The sequence below is a fragment of the Perca fluviatilis genome, chromosome 7, assembly GCF_010015445.1.
Source record: "Perca fluviatilis chromosome 7, GENO_Pfluv_1.0, whole genome shotgun sequence".
In the NCBI taxonomy this organism is placed as follows: Eukaryota; Metazoa; Chordata; class Actinopteri; order Perciformes; family Percidae; genus Perca; species Perca fluviatilis.
In genome coordinates this window covers 33,132,870-33,156,367 of record NC_053118.1, presented here as the reverse complement: position 1 = coordinate 33,156,367, position 23,498 = coordinate 33,132,870, and the positions used below count along the sequence as shown (strand labels likewise).

The following is a 23,498-nucleotide window of genomic DNA, read 5'->3' as shown; positions in this document are numbered from 1 at the left end:
GCAGACTCAACGGAATTAAAAAAATAAAAACATCCTTCAATCAGATAGATAGTGAGCTGTAAGTCATGATGAGAGGCCGGGCCTGTGCTGCACTTAACACACCAGATACCTTAACAGAATGGAGATCTTACACAGCAGCGGAGATTGCTTGTGACCTACAGGCACGCTGAAGCTGCTAACTTAAGCGATGGATAGAGGCATTTATTTATAAAATTCTCATCAATTCATGTTGTTGGGGGCATTGACTTCCTTTTACAGTCGGTAAAGCTTTTTTTGGAGCTGTATCATCACACCTTTCATTTACAACAAACTATTATATTACACTTTTTCGGGGGAAATAGAATAACAAATTTTGACTTAAAGGTTTAAACAATGCCCGCAAGAGGCAACAATGAAATACTTTTTTTTATATTGTTATTAACACACACACACACAAAGAGGCACACGCATTACTGTGGAGGGATTGCCGCAGCACTGTGACCTGAACAATTAGGGGTTTGTGTCTTGCTCAAGAGCACCGCAGCAGTGCCCAGGGCGTGCCCCTTTCCAGCTGCCAGTCCACACTCGATACCTGGTCCGTCCAGGACTTGAACCGGCTACACTTCTTTTCCTTCCCAAGCCAAGTCCCATACCTAATCTCCATAAACAGATGTCTGCATATAAATGCTAAATCTGTAGGTAACGAGACAAGATTTTGGTGTCAAAAGCGTTCTGGTTTCCGTTTGTAGTCCGAGTAGTATTGACTAATCACGTTTGAGCGGGCTGTGGTTGCATGCAAGTAAACAGTCCGTGTGGACCGCAAAACAGGCCAAACGCATTGGCTGAAATGCAATCTCGGAACCCATCAGCTATCGTCTGCTGACGATTTATCTTTTTATTAGCTTTTTCTTAATTTATCTGCATTCATATGCAGATATCTGTTAATATAGATTAGCCAAAATATCATTGGGACCTAAAACAACTACAAAAAGTATTGATTTTGACTGTAAACAATAACCACCGCAAGAAAGATAAAGTCTTAGCCTGGATTTCCGCTGGAATCCCTTCAATATTGGCCATTGCCCACACAGGCCAAATTGTTGACAGACTGAGAGCCAATGGGTCCCGGGATTGCTGCGGACTCAACTACTGCAGCCCCATATATTGGATGATTACGGACAGATGTCTTTGTGAAAACCAAACCTGTGTAAAATCAGATTATATCACAATCTGGTTTTGCACAGGTTTAGATTCTGCCACAGAACCAACACAGTGAAGAAAGCCCCACTAAAAACTCATTGTATTATAAATCATCACTTCACATAAAAGCATCTACTTAAGGGCTCATTGGTATTGAATAATTAGCGGTGTTGGTGAACTTATCTGTAATACCACTAAAGCCTCCCCATTCAATTATTGCTCATTCAGACCTCATTACATGTGTGAGTAACGTGTAACATGTATCATTGGACATATGAGGTACACGGGACGTTCTTATATTTAGATAGATGACTACATGCTGGTATGACTGCTGTATGACTATAGGAGTCACACAACGTGTTCATATATACACACAGACCGGACACACATAGGACTGTTGACTCACTGCACGAGGAAGTACATCCACCAAAATCCAGACGACACATCAAAGAAAATAAATTTTGCAAAGATCTATATTGGCTCTGTCATGGGACATTTATTTGAATAAGTTAACGCTCGTGATCGAGGTCTGATATGTCTTGTTCATGTACTATTAATGTTAAAAAAAAAACTTTTCTCTGCTCTTCTTCTAAAATATGCAACATGTTTAAATGCCAGCCTTTAATTACTAATATTGTTTTTCAATAATGTTCGGGGCAAAATTCACAACTGGTATAAATGAGCAGATGTCAGCCAAGCATACTTAACTAAAGGCTTTGTAATCTTTTCTTTTCATGTAAGGTGTTTTTTACCAACAGGGTCTGTAATGGAAAGACACAGATGTCTTCCTTTTTTGGTTGTACATCAGCCTTTCCACAATGTAATAAAATGTCGCTGCTCATGATGGAACATCATAATACACAAAAACTGTCACATTTACTTATTCTCTGTATCCTATACCATCACATTTCCAATGCTTTTTCTGTACTTGGTTCTCAATTAATGCAGATAACAAAGTGTTTAACACAAGCCTAAAAACGTTTCACATTGTATTCTGCAAAATATCGAACAGAGGAGGTTTCAACTTCTCATAGCAAGTTTTGCATTGATTTTGTTGTGTTTTGAGTAGCGATGCTGTATGAAGAAGAAATCCGCTTGACATTGTACTTGATCATAAAGGTTTTATTACATCAAGTTTCCAGCAAGTTTCCAAGTCCTGCAGAACCCGGAGAGACAAAGCCAATATGCACTCTGTCTTGCTGCAGCAAGAACATGGTTTATAAGGGGTATGTTTAGGTAACATGTTAGATAAAGTAAACAGTTGTGAGTTGGCAAGTAAAGGTCTAAGTCCCTTTGAGGTCAGAGTCTATTTGGGGGGGGGCTCCAACACTACTCATAAAATCGTTGATCTCAGTCACCTAATCACAGAATCAAATAAGACATCATCTTCAACACATCACTGTGCTGAGAGGAAAATCATTGTACTTACATCCCTAACACAGTGCTCATGATTTCTCAGCATATTTGAGCTTTATACAGACTTTAAACTTATAGGGCCAGATACCACAGTAGAGTAAAAGATAAAATAAATGCTGAATGACATATTGCATTGAGTTACAGTGGAACAGAGGTCCGGACATAACGCTTTGACTTTCTCAATTTACTTATTCCTTAAAAAAACAACCAAATAATCAAAACATCCGTTAGAAATTTGCTGTGGGAACCTGAGTGGAACTAGCTTTTGGCTTAGCCTGAAACAAAACATGGCAGACATTTTGACTTTTCCTTCTGGTTTGACTCCATGTAGATGTGGCAGTAAGCCATGCCAATGTGTGCTCTTAAACTGGTAAGCCTGGTAAGAACCAGTGCATCATAGTGCAACAAGTCCTCCAAACCATATAACCATCACATTGATTCTTGTACATTAAAGCCAAGAAGTAAGCACTTGTTCATATTTTACTATGTTCTGATACATAATACAAGTGATGTTTGAGGTCAGGATAAGAATATAGTTCAAGATGCAATCTTTAAAAATACAAGAGCATTAATTGTTTAAGCAGTGCCCCAGAATGCAGCAGGGTGCTAAGTTCAGTGCTAGCCTCTTTGTGAGTTTCAGACGGTGTGTAATTCGACACCTGACATCATCTGTTTTAGGGATCTTTGCTATTAAAGTGAAACCAGATGTAATTCCCCTGACTGGAAAAACAAGGAAACTCCTCCCCAGACCGCTGGAGCTCCCAGCGTATGCTACTTCCTCAAACTCCAACCCATAAAAACTCACACCCTGACTTACTTTGACAGTAGAAGACGGCGCTGCACTCGGGGAACTTCACCAAACTTTTTGACTTTTGGACTTAAGGTAAAGTTTGTTGTTTACTACGTTAAGTTTTACTTTCAGTTTTGTGAATTGCTTCTCTCGAACAAGGTTAGTTTTAGAGTTTGTAAGAATCAGTCTAAAAGGATTTCAATTGAGTTGTAGTAATGTCTGCACTCTTGCACTAAATTGAAAACAACTTGCGTGAAACTGAGCTGAACTGAACTAAAGCTATACAGAAATGTTTTCATTACAGGCACTGATTTACTATTAAGGTTCAGATATAAGAAGTACTTTTTACAGCTAAGAAAGTAATTATTCTTAATAGGATTAGGATTAGAGAATGATTTTGACCCAGTTACACCTTAATAGAAAGAGTTTTGGAAGTCAGAGCTGCAGCCTTAACTGGGAGCTATTTTGACCTCTTCAGATGTAATGTGGCGTACAACAAGAGACATATGAAAACATATACATTTAAATGTTGATTAATGGTGTCATTTCTAAAGCAAACAACCACAGGGAGAATACAGTCATACAGCGACAACGCAAGTTGCTGTAAATTATTTGCATAGATCATGAAACGGTGTTATTTAAATCATGTAATTTCCATCAAATCACCTAAGGGTGAAACCAGACTAATTATAATAAATGTGTGTAGGAAGCAGACATTGTAAAGCAGCTCAGTTCACACATCCTCAAAGTGAAAGGAAGTTTTCTGTGTTCAGTTTAGTTAAACGTTACAGGTTGTTGGCCTTTACTGGAAACAACGGACACAAAGGCAGATTAGAAGCAGGATGTAATAAAACGAGAGAAACAGGGAGAAACTGACAAATGACAGATGGTGGAAAAAACGGAGAGAAGCAAAGCTGGCAAAAAAAATTCCAAGCGCTGTGAATGTTTTCCAAGTCTGCACTTGAAAAATGTACCGAGAATCCTTGATGAGAGCGCAAGTGAACTTTTCCAACACAACAACAAAAAGTTAACCTACATGTATTTAGCTCACTGGAGTTTGATTCTTCGTGTGGTTTTCTGCTACTCATATGTTTGGCATGAAGCTGCTGACGAACGACATATTTTTGGCAAAACAATGAAGGAGCAAAACTCTACAAAAATGAGTTAGTGTTTTCCCCAGACTTCTAGCACTCCGAACACCAGTTGTCTGTTGTCACTGCCACTGACCTCTGGACAGGATGCAGGTTTTATCTGCAATGTCAGCTGTTGGAGCGTTTACTTGGAAATCTAAACTCCACAAGTCCACAGAAACCCATACAAAATGATGTTTCTTTTACTTATCCTTTCGTTAATTGTAGCGGGTTTGACTCTCACACCTAACTGAAAACGAATTCCAGTCAATATTACTGTATGTGCTGTTTTTTCAGGATGTTGCAGTGTGTGTGCGTGTTGCTGCTGGCGGCCTCAGCTCTGAGCCACCTGGATCAAGCCTCTCTGGACAACCAGTGGGAAGAGTGGAAGACCACACATAGCAGAGAATACAATGGCCTGGTAAGTCTCTCCCAGTGTGTACTGTTTGAAAGTTTAGCCAAACACCCTTATCCTAAAAAAATTGATTTGTTGCACATCATAACCATACCAATATCTAAAACCACAGTGATTCCACTTCTTAAAACCTACCTGAAGACAGTCTCTTATGACTTGCTTTGGGATCTTTGCCTCAACTGGAGAAAGTGTGATTGCACAAGTTTATGCTTGACTGTGAAAACATGTACAATAAGCCGCATACTTCAATGAATCTGTTCTTTTGTGGCGAAGCCTGGTATTTTATAAACAGGCCGCAGCTCACATCTGAACTCAAGATGGGATTTCTACAGACTACATTGTCCTTAAAAGAAATGTACCAATAATGTGTACACATCCTGACATAGAAATCTGAGCAAAATACTCAGAACTGCAGCGTTGCAAATTCCTCAAGGATTGCACCAAGCCCTTTTTTTTCTTTTGTAGAAGTTCTCTCAAAAATAAGTACAGGGAACAGGGGAGCAGTAGAGTGACAGAGGGAAAGATCACACTGACATTAATGGAAAAAGATGTCAACATTTTCATTATTGCTGGAGTCTCAGTTGTTCTAGAGGTAAAGCACAAAGTTGTTTACTGTACAGTTTTCCTTCTCATAGTTTTTTATCAGAACATTTATTTTGAAAGTGTTACTGACTTTACCCTCTTAGCTGTGTCTGTATACAAATGTATAGATGAGTGCATTCATCAAGCTCTTCTTTCTGTCTTTAGGCTTTTTGTGTTCCCTCTTGGATGTCTTTGTGTTTGACTCACTGTCTGTCTACAGCTGACTCAATTTAACGGCCAGTCAGTTCAGTGTTAGTCTCCTCTCTCTCAGCTGGTCTGTTTCTGCTGTCGCCAGTCTGATGGATATTTATTTGGGAGTATGCAGCTCTGTTGAGAGAACATTAAACAGAGTAGATCTTCCTCATAGGAGGTTTAAGTAACTTATACCAAATATCCATTTGGCTGGCTTTATTGTTCCGTTGTTTTGCCAACATTCTTTGTTGTATGGTAGTTGCATGTGTGGGGTCTTATTTTGTCATTAAATTAATTAAATAGCTCATTCTTCCTTTTTAATTTCAAAGATGAAAATAGAGATGGAGGGTTTATGGATCGAATATAAAATCATCAAGATAAATACAGCAAGGTAAACGTTTAGTCCAGATAGGAAAGTGGATGAGTTACAGTAGACTGTGACCAGACCTAAATGATTTGTGGATGTTGTTACAAGTTTGCTGCCTTTTGTTTATAGAATATTAAAATTACTGATGTGTACTCTAATTGGATTTTATCCATTTCATTATGTAGTGAAGTTGTACTGTCAGAATGTATTCTAAATTATGTCTGTCAAAATGTTGATTGTTCAAGTGTAGATGCTTTTATTTGTGGAGTTTAAGTGGATAGTATTATATCATCAGCATATAGTTATAGATTTTATGTGATTATTAGTACCAACTGGGACATCTGAGATGTGATTTAGTATATTTTAGAGGCGATAGATTAAATATATGTGCTGTGGGTTTCCTTGTCTAGTTCGATGTATTGCTTAAATGGTAGAGAAATAACTAGTGGTGATTGGTAAAGGGACCATTTTTTGAAGTGCCCCAACAAATGAATGCTGTCCCCTTAATAAATTCCATTTATATGCTGGAGGCGTATTACTAATTTGTTTTCCCAATTACTTTTTCCAAAGAAACAATTGCTGCCAGGATGATGTAGTGTAGAAATTGCCTTAGGGAGGTGATTGGACATCCCATCCCATATGATGCGCAAGACATCAGCACATCAGCACCATGTTAGAGGAAGATAATGATCTCAGTTTGAAACCATGCAAACCCTGGTTCCAAACTGAGACCGTTATCTTCCTCTAACATCAATCAAGTGCTGTGATTGCCTAAACATGACCATAAAAAGGTTTAATAATGCTTTAGTTGCTGTGAGTGAGTTGCCATTGTATTGGAAGAGCGGATGTTAAATGAAGATAATATAAATGCTTTGTCAGTGAGCATTTTGCAAATATGTTCAGTATCCTAATTTTGTGACGTATATGACATATATATATATATATATAGATATGATGATACTGTGTTTATTTGTTTCTTTATCTCAATGAAGGGCATATTATCTGGTCAAAAAGTGGTCTGTGTGCCAAGGTTTTATAAATGCTATCCAGTGAATCCATTACGGAAGAGATGATTAATTCACCAGATGTTACTTAAACCTGGTTTCCCATATTGTCATGTTTTGCTCTAGTTGAGATCTATGGTGTTTAAATCCCCACCAACATAATTAAAATAAGAAAATGAATGATGAGTCACTGTCAATTGGCAGATGTCCTGCACCTCTCAAACCATTTACAAAGCAGGACTCAATTTTTAAAAGAGCATTATTTCTGGTTTAATTCTGATGAGAAAGAAGAGATGCCTGCCACATCAGTAACATCTAACAATACAAGAGAAACATCCTCTCTGCCAAAACAAGACTGAGATGTGTGTATTATGTGTCCACAGCACACTGCAGCTGCTTCCTCTCTAAAAGTTAGTGTTATCTAACATCAGTAATTGTAAATCCTTAACACATATACTAAAATATGTCATCATGTCTGTCTTTTACCAGAAACACAATAGGCTCTTAACAATGAGTCTCAATAATGCTGACTGTAAAAATAAGAAATGTGAGGACGGCACTGGTTGCTCTACTTCCTTGTTTTGGCCCCGAGTAACAAGACAGATGGAGTTAGAGAACAGAGAACCAAAAGTAAAGCAGGACATGCACAATGAGAAGTCACTTTATCTTTCTCATCCAGTAATTCAGAAATGTTAATTTCCAAAAGGCTGTAGACCCACTTTTGACAAACTGGCTTTTTCTAGTGTGATTCAGGGGGTACTAGTTTGGCTTTAGCCAGGCAAATACAGACATTATAACTAGGGTTGGGTACCGAAACTCGGTGCCAATAGGGAACCGGTGCCGACGTAAACGGTAGTAACGAGACCGAATAAGAACGAAAGTTTCGGTGCCTCATTTCGGTGCTTGACTTTACACTACACCTGACAGCATGTAACGTTAGCCTACCTTTAGCTAGCAGCTGGATTAAACACCGGTAAAATGCTGACAGCTAACGTTAAACAGTGTAAAGTGTGACTGTATTTCACTGTGGAGGACTTCAACAGCGGGATGTAACAGTCTGCACTGCAGCGCAGCAGCAGCTGCCGTTGTCGCAATTCATAGATATACAGTATGTTTATATGGTCGGAATTAAACAACACAGACGGTGCGTTCACTCGCAGCTGGCGTTGTCGGAATTAAACAACACAGACGGTGCATTCACTTAAAACAGGTTGCCTCGTGGTGCATTCACAGTAATTGTAAAATACCCTTTTCCCATCTGGGGTTCAACAGCAATTTACTGGTGAAATAAGTTATTGTTATTGTTATAGTTATTACATTATTATTAAATCTTTAATTTTGACCATGGCCTTAGCAATAAACAAGTCACTAACTGTTGTTTACTACCCTTATTTTTTTTCTTCTTCTTTTTTTTTTTTAACTTTATTGAAAAGTACCGTTTCAGGCACCGTTTAGGCACCGGCACCGTTTTAAAAGTATCGATTTAGCACCGGAATCAAAAAAAAAAAAAACGATACCCAACCCTAATTATAACCGTGCTTATTGAGGTTTTATTTGAGGTTAACTTAAGCCATTAGTTTTGATATCATACTGTTTTGCATATAGCAGTCAGCTGCTGTCACAGATGTCCAACAGTGGAAAATCCTTTCATATTTTACCCTCCTTTCACAGTTTCTCTGTCGCTAAAATTCCCAGTATTCTTTTTTTTTATTATTAATATTTTTGTTCTAGCTCCTGGCTGCAAAGAAGAAAAAAAATTTAGTTTAGTTGGTGTTAAGTCAGAGCCGACGATAGATTTAGTTCTTGAGCGCTCACTGAGCATCTGTTATCCCTCTGCTTTCCACCTCTGGCTAGAGGTCACCATTCCACATCTGTGTGTGTGTGTGTGTGTGTGTGTGTGTGTGTGTGTGTGTGTGTGTGTGTGTGTGTGTGTGTGTGTGTGTGTGTGTGTGTGTGTGTGTGCGCATGTGCGTGCGTGCATGCAGTTTATCTACAGTGCCTGCATGTGCCTGGGTTCAAGTACAGTATGTGAAGGTTTGTGTTTGATGTTGTTTCTATCTTTATCTGTGTGAACATGCATGTATTATTTATTCAAATGTGTGTGTTCATGTGGTCATTATGTGGTGTATTAATACTGTGTAGTCAGCAGAAAAGACAGTGCAGTGCTCTCTCTCTCTCTCTCTCTTTCTCTCTCTCTCTCTCTCTCACTCTCTCTCTCTCTCTCTCTCTCTCTCTCTGATTTCAATCAGTATTCCTCCAACAGTCCCTCTAATTCAACCCTCCTTGAACTGACATCACTGTAATAGAATCAAAGTCTCCCTGCATCATTTGCATTTTTCATTACTGGAATGGATATCAAGATAGAAATAATGATTGTAGTTATGCTAATGGTGTCAAGACTCCGAATACTAAGCAGAGCATGGATGTTTTTTAGGTAATCAACCAAGCTCTTGCCTCTATCTTATTCCCATATTGTGACGACGAAATGTAAATCAGTCTCTTTCTTAGCACATAATAGACACGTATAGTGCTGATGAAATGCAGATACTCTCAAAATAAAGGACAAAGCAACATTTACCTCAAATTACAATTGCATTGGACAGTTATGTTGCTGTTTAAGCTGCACTAGGGAAGATTGTTAGGTGATCGTGCACTGGTTTAATTGGCCTAATTAATGAAATGGGGCTGTAACACAGACAACCTTCCTTTATATGCTAATTAAAACGTAAATTTGGCCTATTTGCCCAGATTCATTTCTTTGAGCTGTCAGGAGTTAACACAGGAAGGCAGGAAGGAAGAAAGGAAGGAAAGCAAAACTTAGCATTGAGAAATAGCGCAAGTTATGATCTCTTCATGAAGCCCATGAGGTAAAAAAAAAGAAATGGCTACCAATGACTCCATTACTGGGACCGTGTTGAGGGACTGAATGTTCCAAAGTTCATATTTCTAGACGTAATGCACCATAAAACATTTTAAAGCCTTGTATGAACTTGTATCAATTTGGAGGACACAACCGGTCCCCAGTATCCCATAATCCTTTGACTTTGTTTCAGGATGAAGAGGGGATTCGCAGGGCCATCTGGGAAAAGAACATGCTTATGATTGAAGCCCACAACCAGGAGGCAGCACTGGGCATGCACTCCTTCGAGATGGGGATGAACCACCTGGGCGACATGGTGAGTCTGAGGCGGTCCTGCATGGTTTAGGCCACATTTCACATTGTTTTTTTAGGGTTTGTTTGCCTTCTTTTGTGTACTTTGACATCATTTTGAAACCTGCTCTGTGGTGCTACAGATACCATAGGTTTTGACATTTCTGCTCCCAGAAGTCTATTTCAGGCCTCTCCTACCTGATCACTTCTGCATGTCATGCAATTAAAGAAAACACAAGCTATGATTGGTTGATGTTTGAAGGATAGGCTGACATGTGTCCATGTGACCAAATCATGGCATGACATAGTGATCATCTTGAAAGATCATGTAGTATATAGCACACCATGTATCAACTGACACGGAAATGAAAAGCATACAATGACAGAAATCAGTTTTTAAAATAGTCCAGCTTGTTTCCTTCACAATCCAGTAACAGCATGTTGTAGCACAGTTTTAGCTTAATCACCAAATGCGATCAAGTCGGTAATTTATCATTTTTTTATCCATGATATCACTCGGCTCAGCCCAGCTGCTGTGGTGCCAACACCAGACAGTTGTTTCAGGTTAATGAAGTAAAAAAAACTACCAACTGTCATGGCATGGAACTACATTACCACATGTTTGCCATTCACAAGCCTCAGGATCTGATCATGTATCACACATTTATAAAATAAATGATACAAAAAAAACAATGGAGTTGCAACTAGCAATTATTTTCATCGATTAATATGCTGATTATTTTATAGTGAAATTACACAACTTCAAATATCTTGTTTTATCTGTCGGATACCCCAGCATCCAAAGACATTCCGGTAACTTTCATGTTCGACAAAGAAAAGCATCAAATCCTCACTTTCCAGAAGCTGGAACCAGCATATGTTTAGCATTTTTGCTTAAAGAAAGCCTAAAACGATTATTTGATTATAAAAAAAGAATACAATACGCCAATACATTATCTGTCCATTAGCTAATGGTTGCAACTCTAAAAGATCAACCAGCACTTACACATGTTCAGCTACAGTCTGAGATACAGTCACCGTTAGCAACTGTAGCATGGGACAATTGATCTGTCTGCTAAGTATTCATAAGCGAAAATCCCATTTGCAGTAAAAAAAATTCACTGAAAACCAGCCACTAAGTGTCAGAGATTCATATTCTCCTCAGCAGTTGTGCGTTTTAGCTGCTGTCCTCTTTGTTATTTGTTTCACTCATGCATGTTGCAGCCCATTGAGGTGAAAAATGGGTTTGGGGTCCTTAAATTTAGCTGTAGTCAGTGACGTGTGTGCGTGTGTATCAGAGCAGGTCATGACTGATGGTTGTTTTTGCATCAAGATGCCGGCTTTAACAAGCTGTACATCAATAATGGGTGGAAGGCAAGATGTTTAAACAAACTTGCCAGTGCTTGAGCCCATTTATTAGTGACAGGAGCATGTATACACCTCCGTGAATTCTGGATAAATGGCCAATTTCATTGTTAATGTAGGAACAGGTGACTGTGAAATTAAGGATGTGTTTCCATTTTCATTATGGCTGAAAGCACTTAAGTGAAATGAAAGAAATAACCAGATGGTCTCGTTAATGAACCCTCTGCTTGCAGACTAAGCTGTAATGAAAGCACTGGGGCATTTCTGATAATAACAAATGGCAGGATTTAAAAAATAATTGCCTAATAGCGTATAACCTGCAGTTTCATTGTGACAGCCGGCAAACAGCACTCACTTATTTTATTCCTCTTCTGCTCTTCATATCCTTCTCGTCTGCTTCTTCTTTTTATGTAGTTGTTTTGTACATCTTGTAGCTTTTTTTATGGGAACTTTTGTGCCCCTCTGGTGTCACTTTTTGACACTTACTGTACAGACTTACCGTACTGTACAGAAAAATGACATTTCACTTTGGAGTAAACTATTAAACCCATCTCTTCATGAAATACTTTTCATCCTCTGTCCCCCTGCTGAATCAAATCCTCCCGTTGCCATATCTTCTTTTACTTGTTCTTGTCTTAAGACTAAAAATAAATCCTCTTTCCCTGACTTCTCTTGTTCCTGTCGCAAAACATTTCTATTTTACCGGTTATGTCAGTAACTAAGGAAAGTGTTATACCGTCTACTGTCAGAGTGGTGCAACATGTAACCCTAAACCTGCACGCTTTGTTTCTTGTAATGTGTGTGATCACTCTTGTTTGCAAAATCCGAACAAGAGCATTCAGAAACATCCCTGAAACCTAAAATTCGACGCCAACTGTTAACTGTGTCTCTGTGCATGCAGACGTCAGAGGAAGTGTCCGAGAAGATGACGGGCCTGCTCGTCCCGATGAACAGCGAGCGCAGCTTCACCATGGCTCTGGACGACCAGGTGTCCAAGCTTCCCAAATCTGTTGACTACCGCAAGAAGGGCATGGTGACTGCAGTGAAGAACCAGGTCAGAGATCATCTAGTACAATCTATACAAGTCTCAACCCCCAAATATGCAGTAAAAACTACACCGACGACAATTATTAATTTTTACTGTGTACAGTTCATGAGAGCTTTGAGGTTTGATTGTTTTTTGGCGGCTTTCTGGGAGAAAACCCTGCCGCAGATGAAATTATGTAGTTCTTAGACTCCAGTTGTTGTCGTCACCTTTGAAACAGTCTCTTCTAAAAACTAAATATATATTATTTGAAATCACTTCCAATAAAGCATATGTTTCGGATTTACGAGAGAAAAGATCTCAAGGATGGGGCGACCCAGTAAGAGCATGCCCCTATGTAGGCTGAGTCCTTTGCAGCAGCCCGGATTCGAATCCGACGTGCAGCCCTTTGCTGCGTGTCATCCCCCATCTCTCTCCCACCTTTCCTGTCTATCCACTGTCACTCTGAAATAAAGGGGGAAAAAGCCTCAAAAAATTATTTAAAAAAATAAGAAAAGACCTCAAAGATGAAGACAAACTACTTAGTTTGGGGAATGCAAACCTGCTTAAGTCCCTCAGCTCCGATAAAGATTGGTGCATAGCAGCTCCCATAAGCTTTTCAATGGTACGGTCTTAATAAATAGGAACAATGGGTAAGCATGAGCAGTAATAGTCCAAGAAAACGTACATCTGCAAACAGTAATGTGATGGTGATTGGTGAGTCCAGGGTACCGCTGGAAAGTCCTGCAGGTCGACTCTTATCCTACATCGGTAGCTAAAATTAAAGCAAAGTTAATTCATGTGGAAACATCTGTTTGTGTGCCAACTTCAATCCTGCCACCAGCAATTTAGTGGAGAAACTGGACTTTCAGGAACTATGACAATGAACCAAACAATTCATAGGAACACAAGTAAGGACAGAGCTTGTGTAATAAAAAGTTTGAACATGTGATATCAATTACTAACATCAATCACGTGATGAAATAATTTCCCCCCTGTAAGCACAAAAAAAAAACAGACCTGGGTAATGAGAGGACAATGGACTCAGACGAAAAACTAATGAGTCATTGTTCACTGTTATCAAAACAGGAACAGTGAGTATCTCAAAATGGAGGAAGTTATTGTATTTTTGTAGCTGTTAGTCCCGTCAGTAGTTAACGGAAATAGAAGATAGAAATGGTCAGATAGGAGTTCTGTTGGGTTTAGGCATGTGATGGTGTTTGTTTGAGGTCTTGGGGAGAAAAGAATTCCCGAGGCTGTTTCCAGGCAAAATGCTAAGAAGGAGACACGGGACTTCATTGGTTTCTGTGGCGAAATGTGGCTGTTGCAGGCAGAAGCAAAAATAATGACATCAGCTGGGAACATGTGAAAAAAAGACTAAACTGTAACTGAAATATTATAGAAGAAATACAGCATGTATCTTAAGCAAATATTCATTACCTGGACATTATACAAATCACATATTAAAATGGTTATGCACAATTGTGAAAACGCTATTAACATGTTGATATTTTACAACAGAAACCTAGTACCTCCATATTATTCAGCCTTTATTTTCATATTTCTTTAATCTATTGGTTTCATGAAATCATTACAAACTAATTGAACGAGTTCGGGATCTCATCCTGGAGATACAAGGTTTTCACCCAACAGTGAAAAGCCTTTGTATTTATCGCTAATTAGATTTTTAGAAATTGAAAAATATCCTCAACCTGTGTAAGTGGTGCAGTAGCACTCTCCAGAGGGCAGCAGTAACTTACAAAGGGCTGAATGACATTATGAGTATGTGGTGAATACTTTCTCAAAAGGATCTTACAATAAATTACCTGGAAACCTCCTTCATCTTTTCCTCCAACTTCCCTCATGCTCCAGAAAAGTAAAGGAAGCAAACAATCGCAGTTAGTGTAACCTGCCGGAGGAAACAGCATGTTCTCACTGCTAATGGACTTTGAAAACAAAAGCATGATTAGTCATTAAAGTAATTAGTCATCATGAGTGGATCGGACAGCCGGCCTTATTTATGTAAACAAGAGTTGAGCAGAACGGGAAGTAGATGGATTGAAACATGGTGAGCATCTGTTCTTTCCACAGGCAGATTAGCAGCAGAATGTTGTGCTACTGTATCGAATGAAGATCACAGCTGAAACTGAAGCAATAGACCTTTTTTCACGGCAGACATGTTGACATGTCATAGTAGGAAAAGCACAGGTGTATTCAAAACCATTAATGATGGCTGCATTCCACTTAGGAGAGGTCCTGGTATTAAACCATTACTGATGGCTGCATTCCACTTAGGAGAGGCCCTGGTATTGTTCACGCTGACTCACTGAAATACTTCCTACTATGACAAGTCAAAATGTCTGCTGTGAAAAAGGTCCACGAAGGCTCGGCAGGGTTAATATTTCATTTTCAATGTGATTTTTTTTATTGCTGAGTTTTTATTTTTTTTTTATTTTAGTTTTATTGACTTTGAGGTCTACAGTAGTTTGAATGTTTGTAGCCAACGAAAAAATTTTGATGATTTTCTAGTGATACAGTGATGATTTATTAGTCTCGCATTGCCGGACCTATCTCCACAGCGCCGCGGAGTAAGGTCCGGCTCCTCCACACACACATTCCATGATAGGAGAAGAAAAATGTTCTGTGTTCTGCATTTCTTTAAACAAGGGTTGGTGTTAGGGGGGGGCGCTAAGCTCCGCTCGCAGAGACGGTGGATCTGCAAATAGCCTCGGGAAGGAACTTGTTTTGGTGGAACATATCCTTTGTAAATCTTTACAATCATTTCTCGAAAGAACCAAGCAGGCTTGTCTTGTTGCATGATCTAAAACTTTTTCCAAACTTGCCATTTGCCAGTGCGTAGCTTGCTAGCTCGAAGTTTGTCGTTGTTCCCCGAAGAGAACGGAGTTAGACAACGGCAACACACATCGGCGCCGGAACATTGTCCTGGAAACGTTCATCCAGACTATACATTTATTTACTCCCAATTAGGCGTATAATTACTCAGTATTTTATTTATATTTTACCCTGCACCACAACAAAAATGATGAGCATTCCAAACTTTTTAGAAAAATAGATTACAGCTGGTTTTATCAGGAAAAATATAAGCATGCTTTTAATTTGTGTTTCAATTAGAAAGACGAAGCTTTAAGATGCTTTTGTTGCAGTATTTCAGTCTAAATAGATTTACAATATATAACAATGCCAACCGAAAGGATGAAAACTCCAAACATAAAAGAAATATTAATTTCAGATTGTTTTAAAATTTAGACAACAATTTAGATTTTTATTTTCACTTCCAATAATGGTGATAATAACAATAACTGTAACTGCAAAGTCAGTTTATGTGCAAGGCGTCGTCACCCTCTGGTGGATGCCAACCAAACTGCAGCTGTAAAGAGGATTTATTGATCTGCTCCTCTGTTCCTGTTGTTAATGAATTATGCAGCAGACTGACTGCACTCTGTGCATACTAACAACTCTGCTGCTTCCTCCCCAGCTCCTTTTATGAGGACTGAATTGTACATTTTGATGTTTTGTTTGTTTTGAGGCAAATTCCAGAGCTCAAAGCCTCAATCAGAACATCCTCCGGTGAAATGACGTGATTACACATTTACAAACTTTTTAATTGGAGCAACTCCGAAGCAGCAGGGTGTTCCCATGAGGAGGAGGAAGAGGAGCAGTAGGAGCAGTAGAGGTGTTTTAACTCAAAGCCAGGCAAGAATTTATAGTCAGACAACGACTCCAAAGGTTTTTTATTACTTCATGACTGAGAGAGCGTGAACACAAGCAGCTCGGTTCTCCAGCACAGGACGGACATCCTGTTCTTAAAAGGAACACAGGATTAACAATTGGAATTTCATAATTCTATTTGCGAGACGTGAAATGAGATTATGTTTATTGTGAAACTCAAATAGCTGCTCTAGGCCTGGACTAGACTGAAATATTGGTTTGGGCCACGTTGTATTGGCCTTTTCAGTGGGATCTAAAGATACCTATAGTTAAATACACTACACCAGAGATCTTCAACAGGGGGGGTCCGGGACCCCTAGGGGGGATGCCAAATTATTGTTTAATGGTTTAAAGAAAAAACACCTGAGAATATACATCAACATTAATCCAACATATACACATCATTGATGATATGGCTTACTGGCCTATAGCCATAAGGTAGCCATCCACAGATACAGTTGAGCTTAAGGATGTTCTGTGCAACATTTTAACAACAAAACATGATGTATAAATATATGAATATGCCAACAATTTTTTATTTTAAGAGCTTAGTATTGTATGTGCCACAAAAAGGTACGTGTAAAGGCTTGTCCTACACGTTATTGTAGGCCCTGTTTAATTTGCAACTCAATTTTATACAATATATTTAGTAAGGGGTCCCTGCTCCATTTCTTTTTCAGCTAAGGGGTCCTTGACCTAAAAAAAACGTTGAAGACCCCTGTACTACCCTCTTACTGGAAAATGTGAAATGTCGGTCACTAGTGACTATTGTTGGTTTTCTAGCCCACTGGTATTCAGGACACCTCCCCCCCCCTGCCCCATCTCCTTCTGTACTGTATGTTTTTTGGTTTTTTTTATGTTATGTATGCCTTGCTTTAAAACCAATTGCTCTCCGGGGACAAATGAAATTTGAAATTTGAAAGTTGGCTATAGACACCTGTACATTGCATCCATCGAGTCAGGGTTGTTTTCAGCCAGATGTTAAAACCTGGCTGCAGGGATTTGCTCCCATTCAGGCACAAAAGCATTAGTGAGGTCCAATGCTGATGTTTGGTGATGAGGTTGGGTTCCAGTTCATCTCAAAGGTGTTGAAAGGGGTTGAGGTCAGGACTCGAAGCAGGACGATCAAGTTTTTCCAAACCAAACTGGCTCTTTATGGAGCTGGCTTTGTGCACGAGGAACATTGTCATGTTGAAGCACAAGCTGTTGACACAATGTTGAAAGAACAAAACGGTTTCTTTTCTGCTTGTGACCCCTTGTATATGTGTCTAACAATGTCAGAATTTGCCTCTAAAACTTTATTCCTAATCCACTGAAAATAACTGAACATGCGTATGGATATTTTATATTATAGGGTTTTATCATGTACAGATGACCTTAGAACGTGGTTTTAATCGCTGAGTTGGCTTAAAACACAATGTCCGTGTCATGCACCTCTCCAACTGCCTGTTCAAAAAAGTGACAGTTTTATCCAACAAACACAAATGTCTTTCGAAGCAAAGTTGTCAAAGTCTGCCTCCCAGTGGACACAGAGGAGAAGACAGAATTATTTTTCATGTCTCATTTATCAGTTTGATTTCCCTCAGGCTGATGAGATATTAATGTGGTGTTAAGATGCTGTTTTCATTATTGAATAGTCTATAGAATATTTAGAAAAATGTCGGTCACAATTTCCTAAAGCCCAAGGTGCCGTCTTTAGATTGCTTGTTTTCACTTAGTAACAATTCAGAACCCAGAGATATTCAGTTTACTCTCATACATGACAAAGAAAAGCAGTAAATCTTCATGACTGAGAAGCTACAACAATGTGTGGCATTTTGGCTAGAAAAAAAAGTGACTCAAACGATGACTCAATTATCGAAATAAAATTGAATTAATAGTTTCAGCTCTAATCTAAAACCCGTTGTGGACTTTGCTAATCTGATTTTCTGTTTGGTCATGCTTCTTTTCTGTGATTTACATAAATGCCTGGCTGCCTGGATAGTAATGTACTTACAATATATTAATACTATCATCATCTAGTCAAAACTCTAGTTTTTCATGCATTTCTGTTTATTAATTCCTTCCCAATTTCTGCTAAGCTATCATCAGTGAGACCTTAACTTTCACCCTCTCCTGACAGGGTGCCTGTGGCTCCTGCTGGGCCTTCAGTTCGGCCGGGGCCCTCGAGGGCCAGTTGGCCAAAGCGACAGGGAAACTGGTGGACCTCAGTCCCCAGAACCTGGTGGACTGCGTCAAAGAGAACGACGGCTGTGGAGGAGGATACATGACCAACGCCTTCCGCTACGTGCAGGAAAACGGAGGCATCGACTCTGAGGCGGCCTACCCATACATCGGAGAGGTAAACGAGCCTCGATGCCGTACATGCTGTGTAAAATTATCCAAGAAACATGCTTATCTCAATCTTTCACTTCATGTGGTCAAAGTGTTGCCCAAACAAACTTCCGGTCATCTTAATAAAGTATCACATGTCCTGAGACTGAGGTAAAGCGTGCACAGGAACTGCGGTCCGCCACAATCTGGAATGTTCGTTTCTCTTTCCTGTAACGTGTTAACGCTCGTTCTCTTACATGTTGGTTTGACAACATCTTGTTCTGTGGCCACAAACCGAAACAAGAAGTCTTGATGCCCAGCCATCGGATTGCAAAGTCTGACACTGAGGATTAGCTATCAGCAGGTCATGTTCGCAATTTACCCCTGGATGTACAGACAGCTATCACTGAATTACTTCAATAGCCAACTGAAGAAGAGTTAAAAACGTAATGATTCCGAGGGAAGTCGTGGAAATATGTCTTTTTTCTATGAGCTCCAAACTGATTTATAAACGTTTATTAGTGATGGACCTACACGCAGTCCCTGAGTTCCCTTAAAATATGTTTCATACTTAATTCAATACTTAATATTAGAGATGGAGTGCGAATTTTTGCGCCAATTTTGACATTCTTTTTGTGGCAACCCTTTAACTCTCCCGCAGCTTTAAAGCAGCAGAAGCTCAGCCCTTCCCTGTCGAAACGCAACAAAAGCACCTACGAGCACCTTAAAAGCTCACTTATTGACACAATGTACCTGTTTAATCCCATACGAAAAACAAGGTGCTAGTCTTTATGCTAAGCTAAGTGGCTGTTGCTTCCAACTTCAAAATGATCAAGTATTCTTTAACATCCCGGTTTTAAATGTTACAAAATACCCAGCAGTCTTACAAAAAACAAGATGACAACAACTTCCAGAACTCGGCTGTTTACCACAAAAGAGCAGCAGACACAGACTGAAACCAAAGTGGTCAGTGTTTCCTCACTTGGCTGTCAGCATGTCACACCTTATCACGTTTTAGAAAACAATAAAAGAACACATTCATATTCCGTTTTCACCTTCAAGCAGTGGCAATATTTAAAAGTAATTTAGCAGAAATGATAAGAAAGAAACTCCCATTGACGTGCAAAGTAAACATAGTTTCCTCTTTAGTCATCTATTAGTGCAAGAAGGAAGTACAACTGTGTGCTAATGATTAAAGTCTGCCATGAGTCTGCAAGTTTAGATACTGGGAATGTACCATGGCTGTGATCAGACCCTCATGTGAAATGTGCATGTGACACAGGCTGGCAAATGGGGTTAAGGCTTAGAGTTAGGGTTAGGGTTAGGGTTAGCATGGTCTTGGTCACAGACATTCAGGGCTGTCACCATGACCATGCTGTGTACTGATGTAACATAAGAGGATTTCTGGGTGTTAAAGTTGTTATATTTAAAGTGGGGTTGTAACCATGCAAATAGCTTCTTTGAGCTTTAATTTGCTTTTCCAAACAGATACAGAAATGTGAAACAAATATTAATGTTAATATTATGTTTGTGGTCAGGACGAGCCGTGCCGCTACAATTCATCAGGCATGGCAGCCCAGTGCAAAGACTACAAGGAGATCCCCTTGGGTGACGAGCGAGCGCTGGCTGTCGCGCTGTTTAAAGTGGGTCCAGTCTCTGTGGGCATCGACGCCACGCTGAGCAGCTTCCAGTTCTACCAGAGAGGTCAGTGAGCATGTTCATTCACTCCAATTCACTTCAAACTGATCCACTGATCAAAATGTTTTTCTTGTTTTGTAGATTTTTGATGAACGATCGTTTATAGCTACTGTATAGCTCTCGACAAATACAAAACCAGACTGAAAATGGCAGGCTCTGCCAATATCAATAAAAACTATTATATAGGGAGATAATATGTGAATATAATTAAATAGCCATCACAGAACATAAATTACATCAAAAATGTAGTTGATTTTATGAAAATCTTAAAGGGATACTTTGCCGATTGCAATCCAGCTCTGTGTCATGGCAGTGCTGGCAGTGTGTGGCGATGAACAGTGTGCTTTCCCACGAGTGGTGCCAGTGTGCAGAGCTTGTAACTCGTCATCCGGTGAATTTCAGCAGACCCAATGTTGCTCCGAGCTCCGACAGACACACACAGTCCATCTAAACACACTGCCCACACAAGTATGACACAGAGCTGGATTCTAACTTTGAAAATGAACAAGAATTGTCTTCCTGTCAGCATGGAGAGGGCTTTAAAACTGAATTACTTTCATGATGGAAAATAAATCTTATGGAAAATGTCATTGAACAGTTAAATAAATAAAACTATGATGCTTGCTGTAAGATTTCCGATTTTCACAAGTCGATTTTTCAAAAGAGAAATGACCATAAAATCTGTGTGAACTCCACATGTACTGTATGTGTGTTGGTTTCATGGATGCACGTCCAGCACAGACTCTCTCCTCACTTATTCTTCCTCTCCGTCATGTGACCAGGTGTCTACTACGACCCCAACTGTAACAAAGACGATATCAATCACGCTGTGCTGGCAGTGGGCTATGGAGTGAACACCAAGGGGAAGAAATTCTGGATCGTCAAGAACAGGTGGGACACATCACCGGTCTGAACAGCATCAGGTGGCTCATAAGGCCGCCGAAATGACATAACAGGCTGTTTGTTAGCGTTGATTTGATGCTTTCTGTCGAGTGACAAACTGATGAGCTGTTGTTTGACTTCTGGCGATGCTCAATAACTCTCATGTGTCTTTCTTTCCATCTCTGTCGTCATCTTTTGTCTTTTTCCCCTGACAGCTGGGGCGAGACCTGGGGCAAGAAGGGCTACATCATGATGGCACGTAACCGAGGCAACGCCTGCGGCATCGCCAACCTCGCCAGCTACCCTGTCATGTGAAGAGGACAAGGGGGGCTTTGCTTAGACTACTACACACAAAAATACACGACCATGTGCACAGAGTTCATTCCAACACGTCAGCAACCACTACAAGCAATAACAGAAGATTGAAATTTGTTTATGAAGGTTTTCCAAATTCAAACTGGGCTCTTTTGGAATATATTTATCTTGGTGATAAAAAGGGATTCTGGGATTCCAATGTCCTTAAAAATGTTTCATGAAGACGTTTGGTTATCTTGAGTTATTTGAAGCACTTTGAACCCCCTAAGACTTTTTATTTTTATCTTTAACCAGCAGACCTCCACTGTGGTCTGCTCCATAAGCACATTTAGTACCTCCAGGGCTTGGTGTTAGTAACCCTGAGCCAGAACACACATTGGTTTGTGCCAAAGTGCTAAGTTAAATCTACAAACCCACCAGGCACAACCAACCTTTCACACAAGGCTGGTAGTCGGTGACAGTTTAAGTCCCTTTAGTTTTTATTACAGTTTGTGTGAGAACTGATAGAGTTTTAATTCATTGTGACTGGAAACATTGCTGGGCAATGGGAGCTCCTCCTTTCCTGTTGATGCAGAGTCAGTTCTTTTAAAAATAGTTTTTCTCTTGATCATGTCAACTTTTATTTTTGTTGTTGTTCTGTTCAGCACTTTTCTGATGATCAAACTGTAAACTGATGTTTTCTATGAATAAAGGTTTCATTTTGAAATGGAATGCATCGTTGATTATTCATACTAATCCAAAGAAACATTGCTGCTGCTGCTGCTGCTGCACAGTTTTGCAAATAAACTAAAATAGCACAATGTTTAAGTATAACATTGTATCCTGTGAATTTCTAAATTAGCTGCATTTAGTTCATTAAATACGTGGCACCTGGCATATATTCTAACAGTATTCCTCTAAAACCTGCTGTATAATTATGACATACTGTATGTCCTCAGACACAATACTAAAATTATACTACAACACTATTCTTAAATGAATAAAAAAATTAATAAACGTGCCTGTAAACTATAAGCCCTGCAGTGAACAATGCTGTGCCCTGCTATATTAGCCGATTGTTATGCCAGACCCTTTAGAAAGTACTGTCAGTTTGCAAAACGTCTGCACCATTAAACATTTTGCAAAATGTATCCCGAAACTTCTCATTAATTTAACAGAAAATGTCATGAGTCCAAATTTCAGTGAAGAGATTAATTATTTTCCCTGTCCAGAAAGAAAGTTGTTTGCCTAGTGAAATGTCATCTTAAAGGTCCTATGACATGCTGCTTTTTGGATGCTTTTATATAGGCCTTAGTGGTCCCCTAATACTGTATCTGAAGTCTCTTTTATATAGGCCTTAGTGGAACCCTAATACTGTATCTGAAGTCTCTTTTATATAGGCCTTAGTGGTCCCCTAATACTGTATCTGAAGTCTCTTTTATATAGGCCTTAGTGGTCCCCTAATACTGTATCTGAAGTCTGTTTTATATAGACCTTAGTGGTCCCCTAATACTGTATCTGAAGTCTCTTTTATATAGGCCTTAGTGGTCCCCTCATACTGTATCTGAAGTCTCTTTTATATAGGCCTTAGTTGTCCCCTAATACTGTATCTGAAGTCTCTTTTATATAGGCCTTAGTGGTCCCCTAATACTGTATCTGAAGTCTCTTTTATATAGTCCTTAGTGGTCCCCTAATACTGTATCTGAAGTCTCTTTTATATAGGCCTTAGTGGTCCCCTCATACTGTATCTGAAGTCTCTTTTATATAGACCTTAGTGGTCCCCTAATACTGTATCTGAAGTCTCTTTTATATAGGCCTTAGTGGTCCCCTCATACTGTATCTGAAGTCTCTTTTATATAGACCTTAGTGGTCCCCTAATACTGTATCTGAAGTCTCTTTTATATAGTCCTTAGTGGTCCCCTAATACTGTATCTGAAGTCTCTTTTATATAGGCCTTAGTGGTCCCC

At 39.4% G+C, this 23,498-nt stretch overlaps 1 protein-coding gene across 1 annotated transcript; it reads left to right on the top strand.

Annotated features, from left to right (window-relative positions):
• The first annotated feature begins 3,324 nt into the window (after positions 1 to 3,324).
• Positions 3,325 to 22,258, top strand: ctsk (cathepsin K). Its single transcript, XM_039806417.1, has 8 exons — positions 3,325 to 3,478; positions 4,813 to 4,936; positions 10,129 to 10,251; positions 12,493 to 12,645; positions 18,467 to 18,685; positions 20,196 to 20,361; positions 21,138 to 21,246; positions 21,453 to 22,258. Exons 2-8 carry the CDS (start codon positions 4,814 to 4,816, stop codon positions 21,550 to 21,552), a joined length of 993 nt encoding a protein of 330 aa, XP_039662351.1. The 5' UTR covers positions 3,325 to 3,478; position 4,813; the 3' UTR covers positions 21,553 to 22,258.
• Positions 22,259 to 23,498: the final 1,240 nt, after the last annotated feature.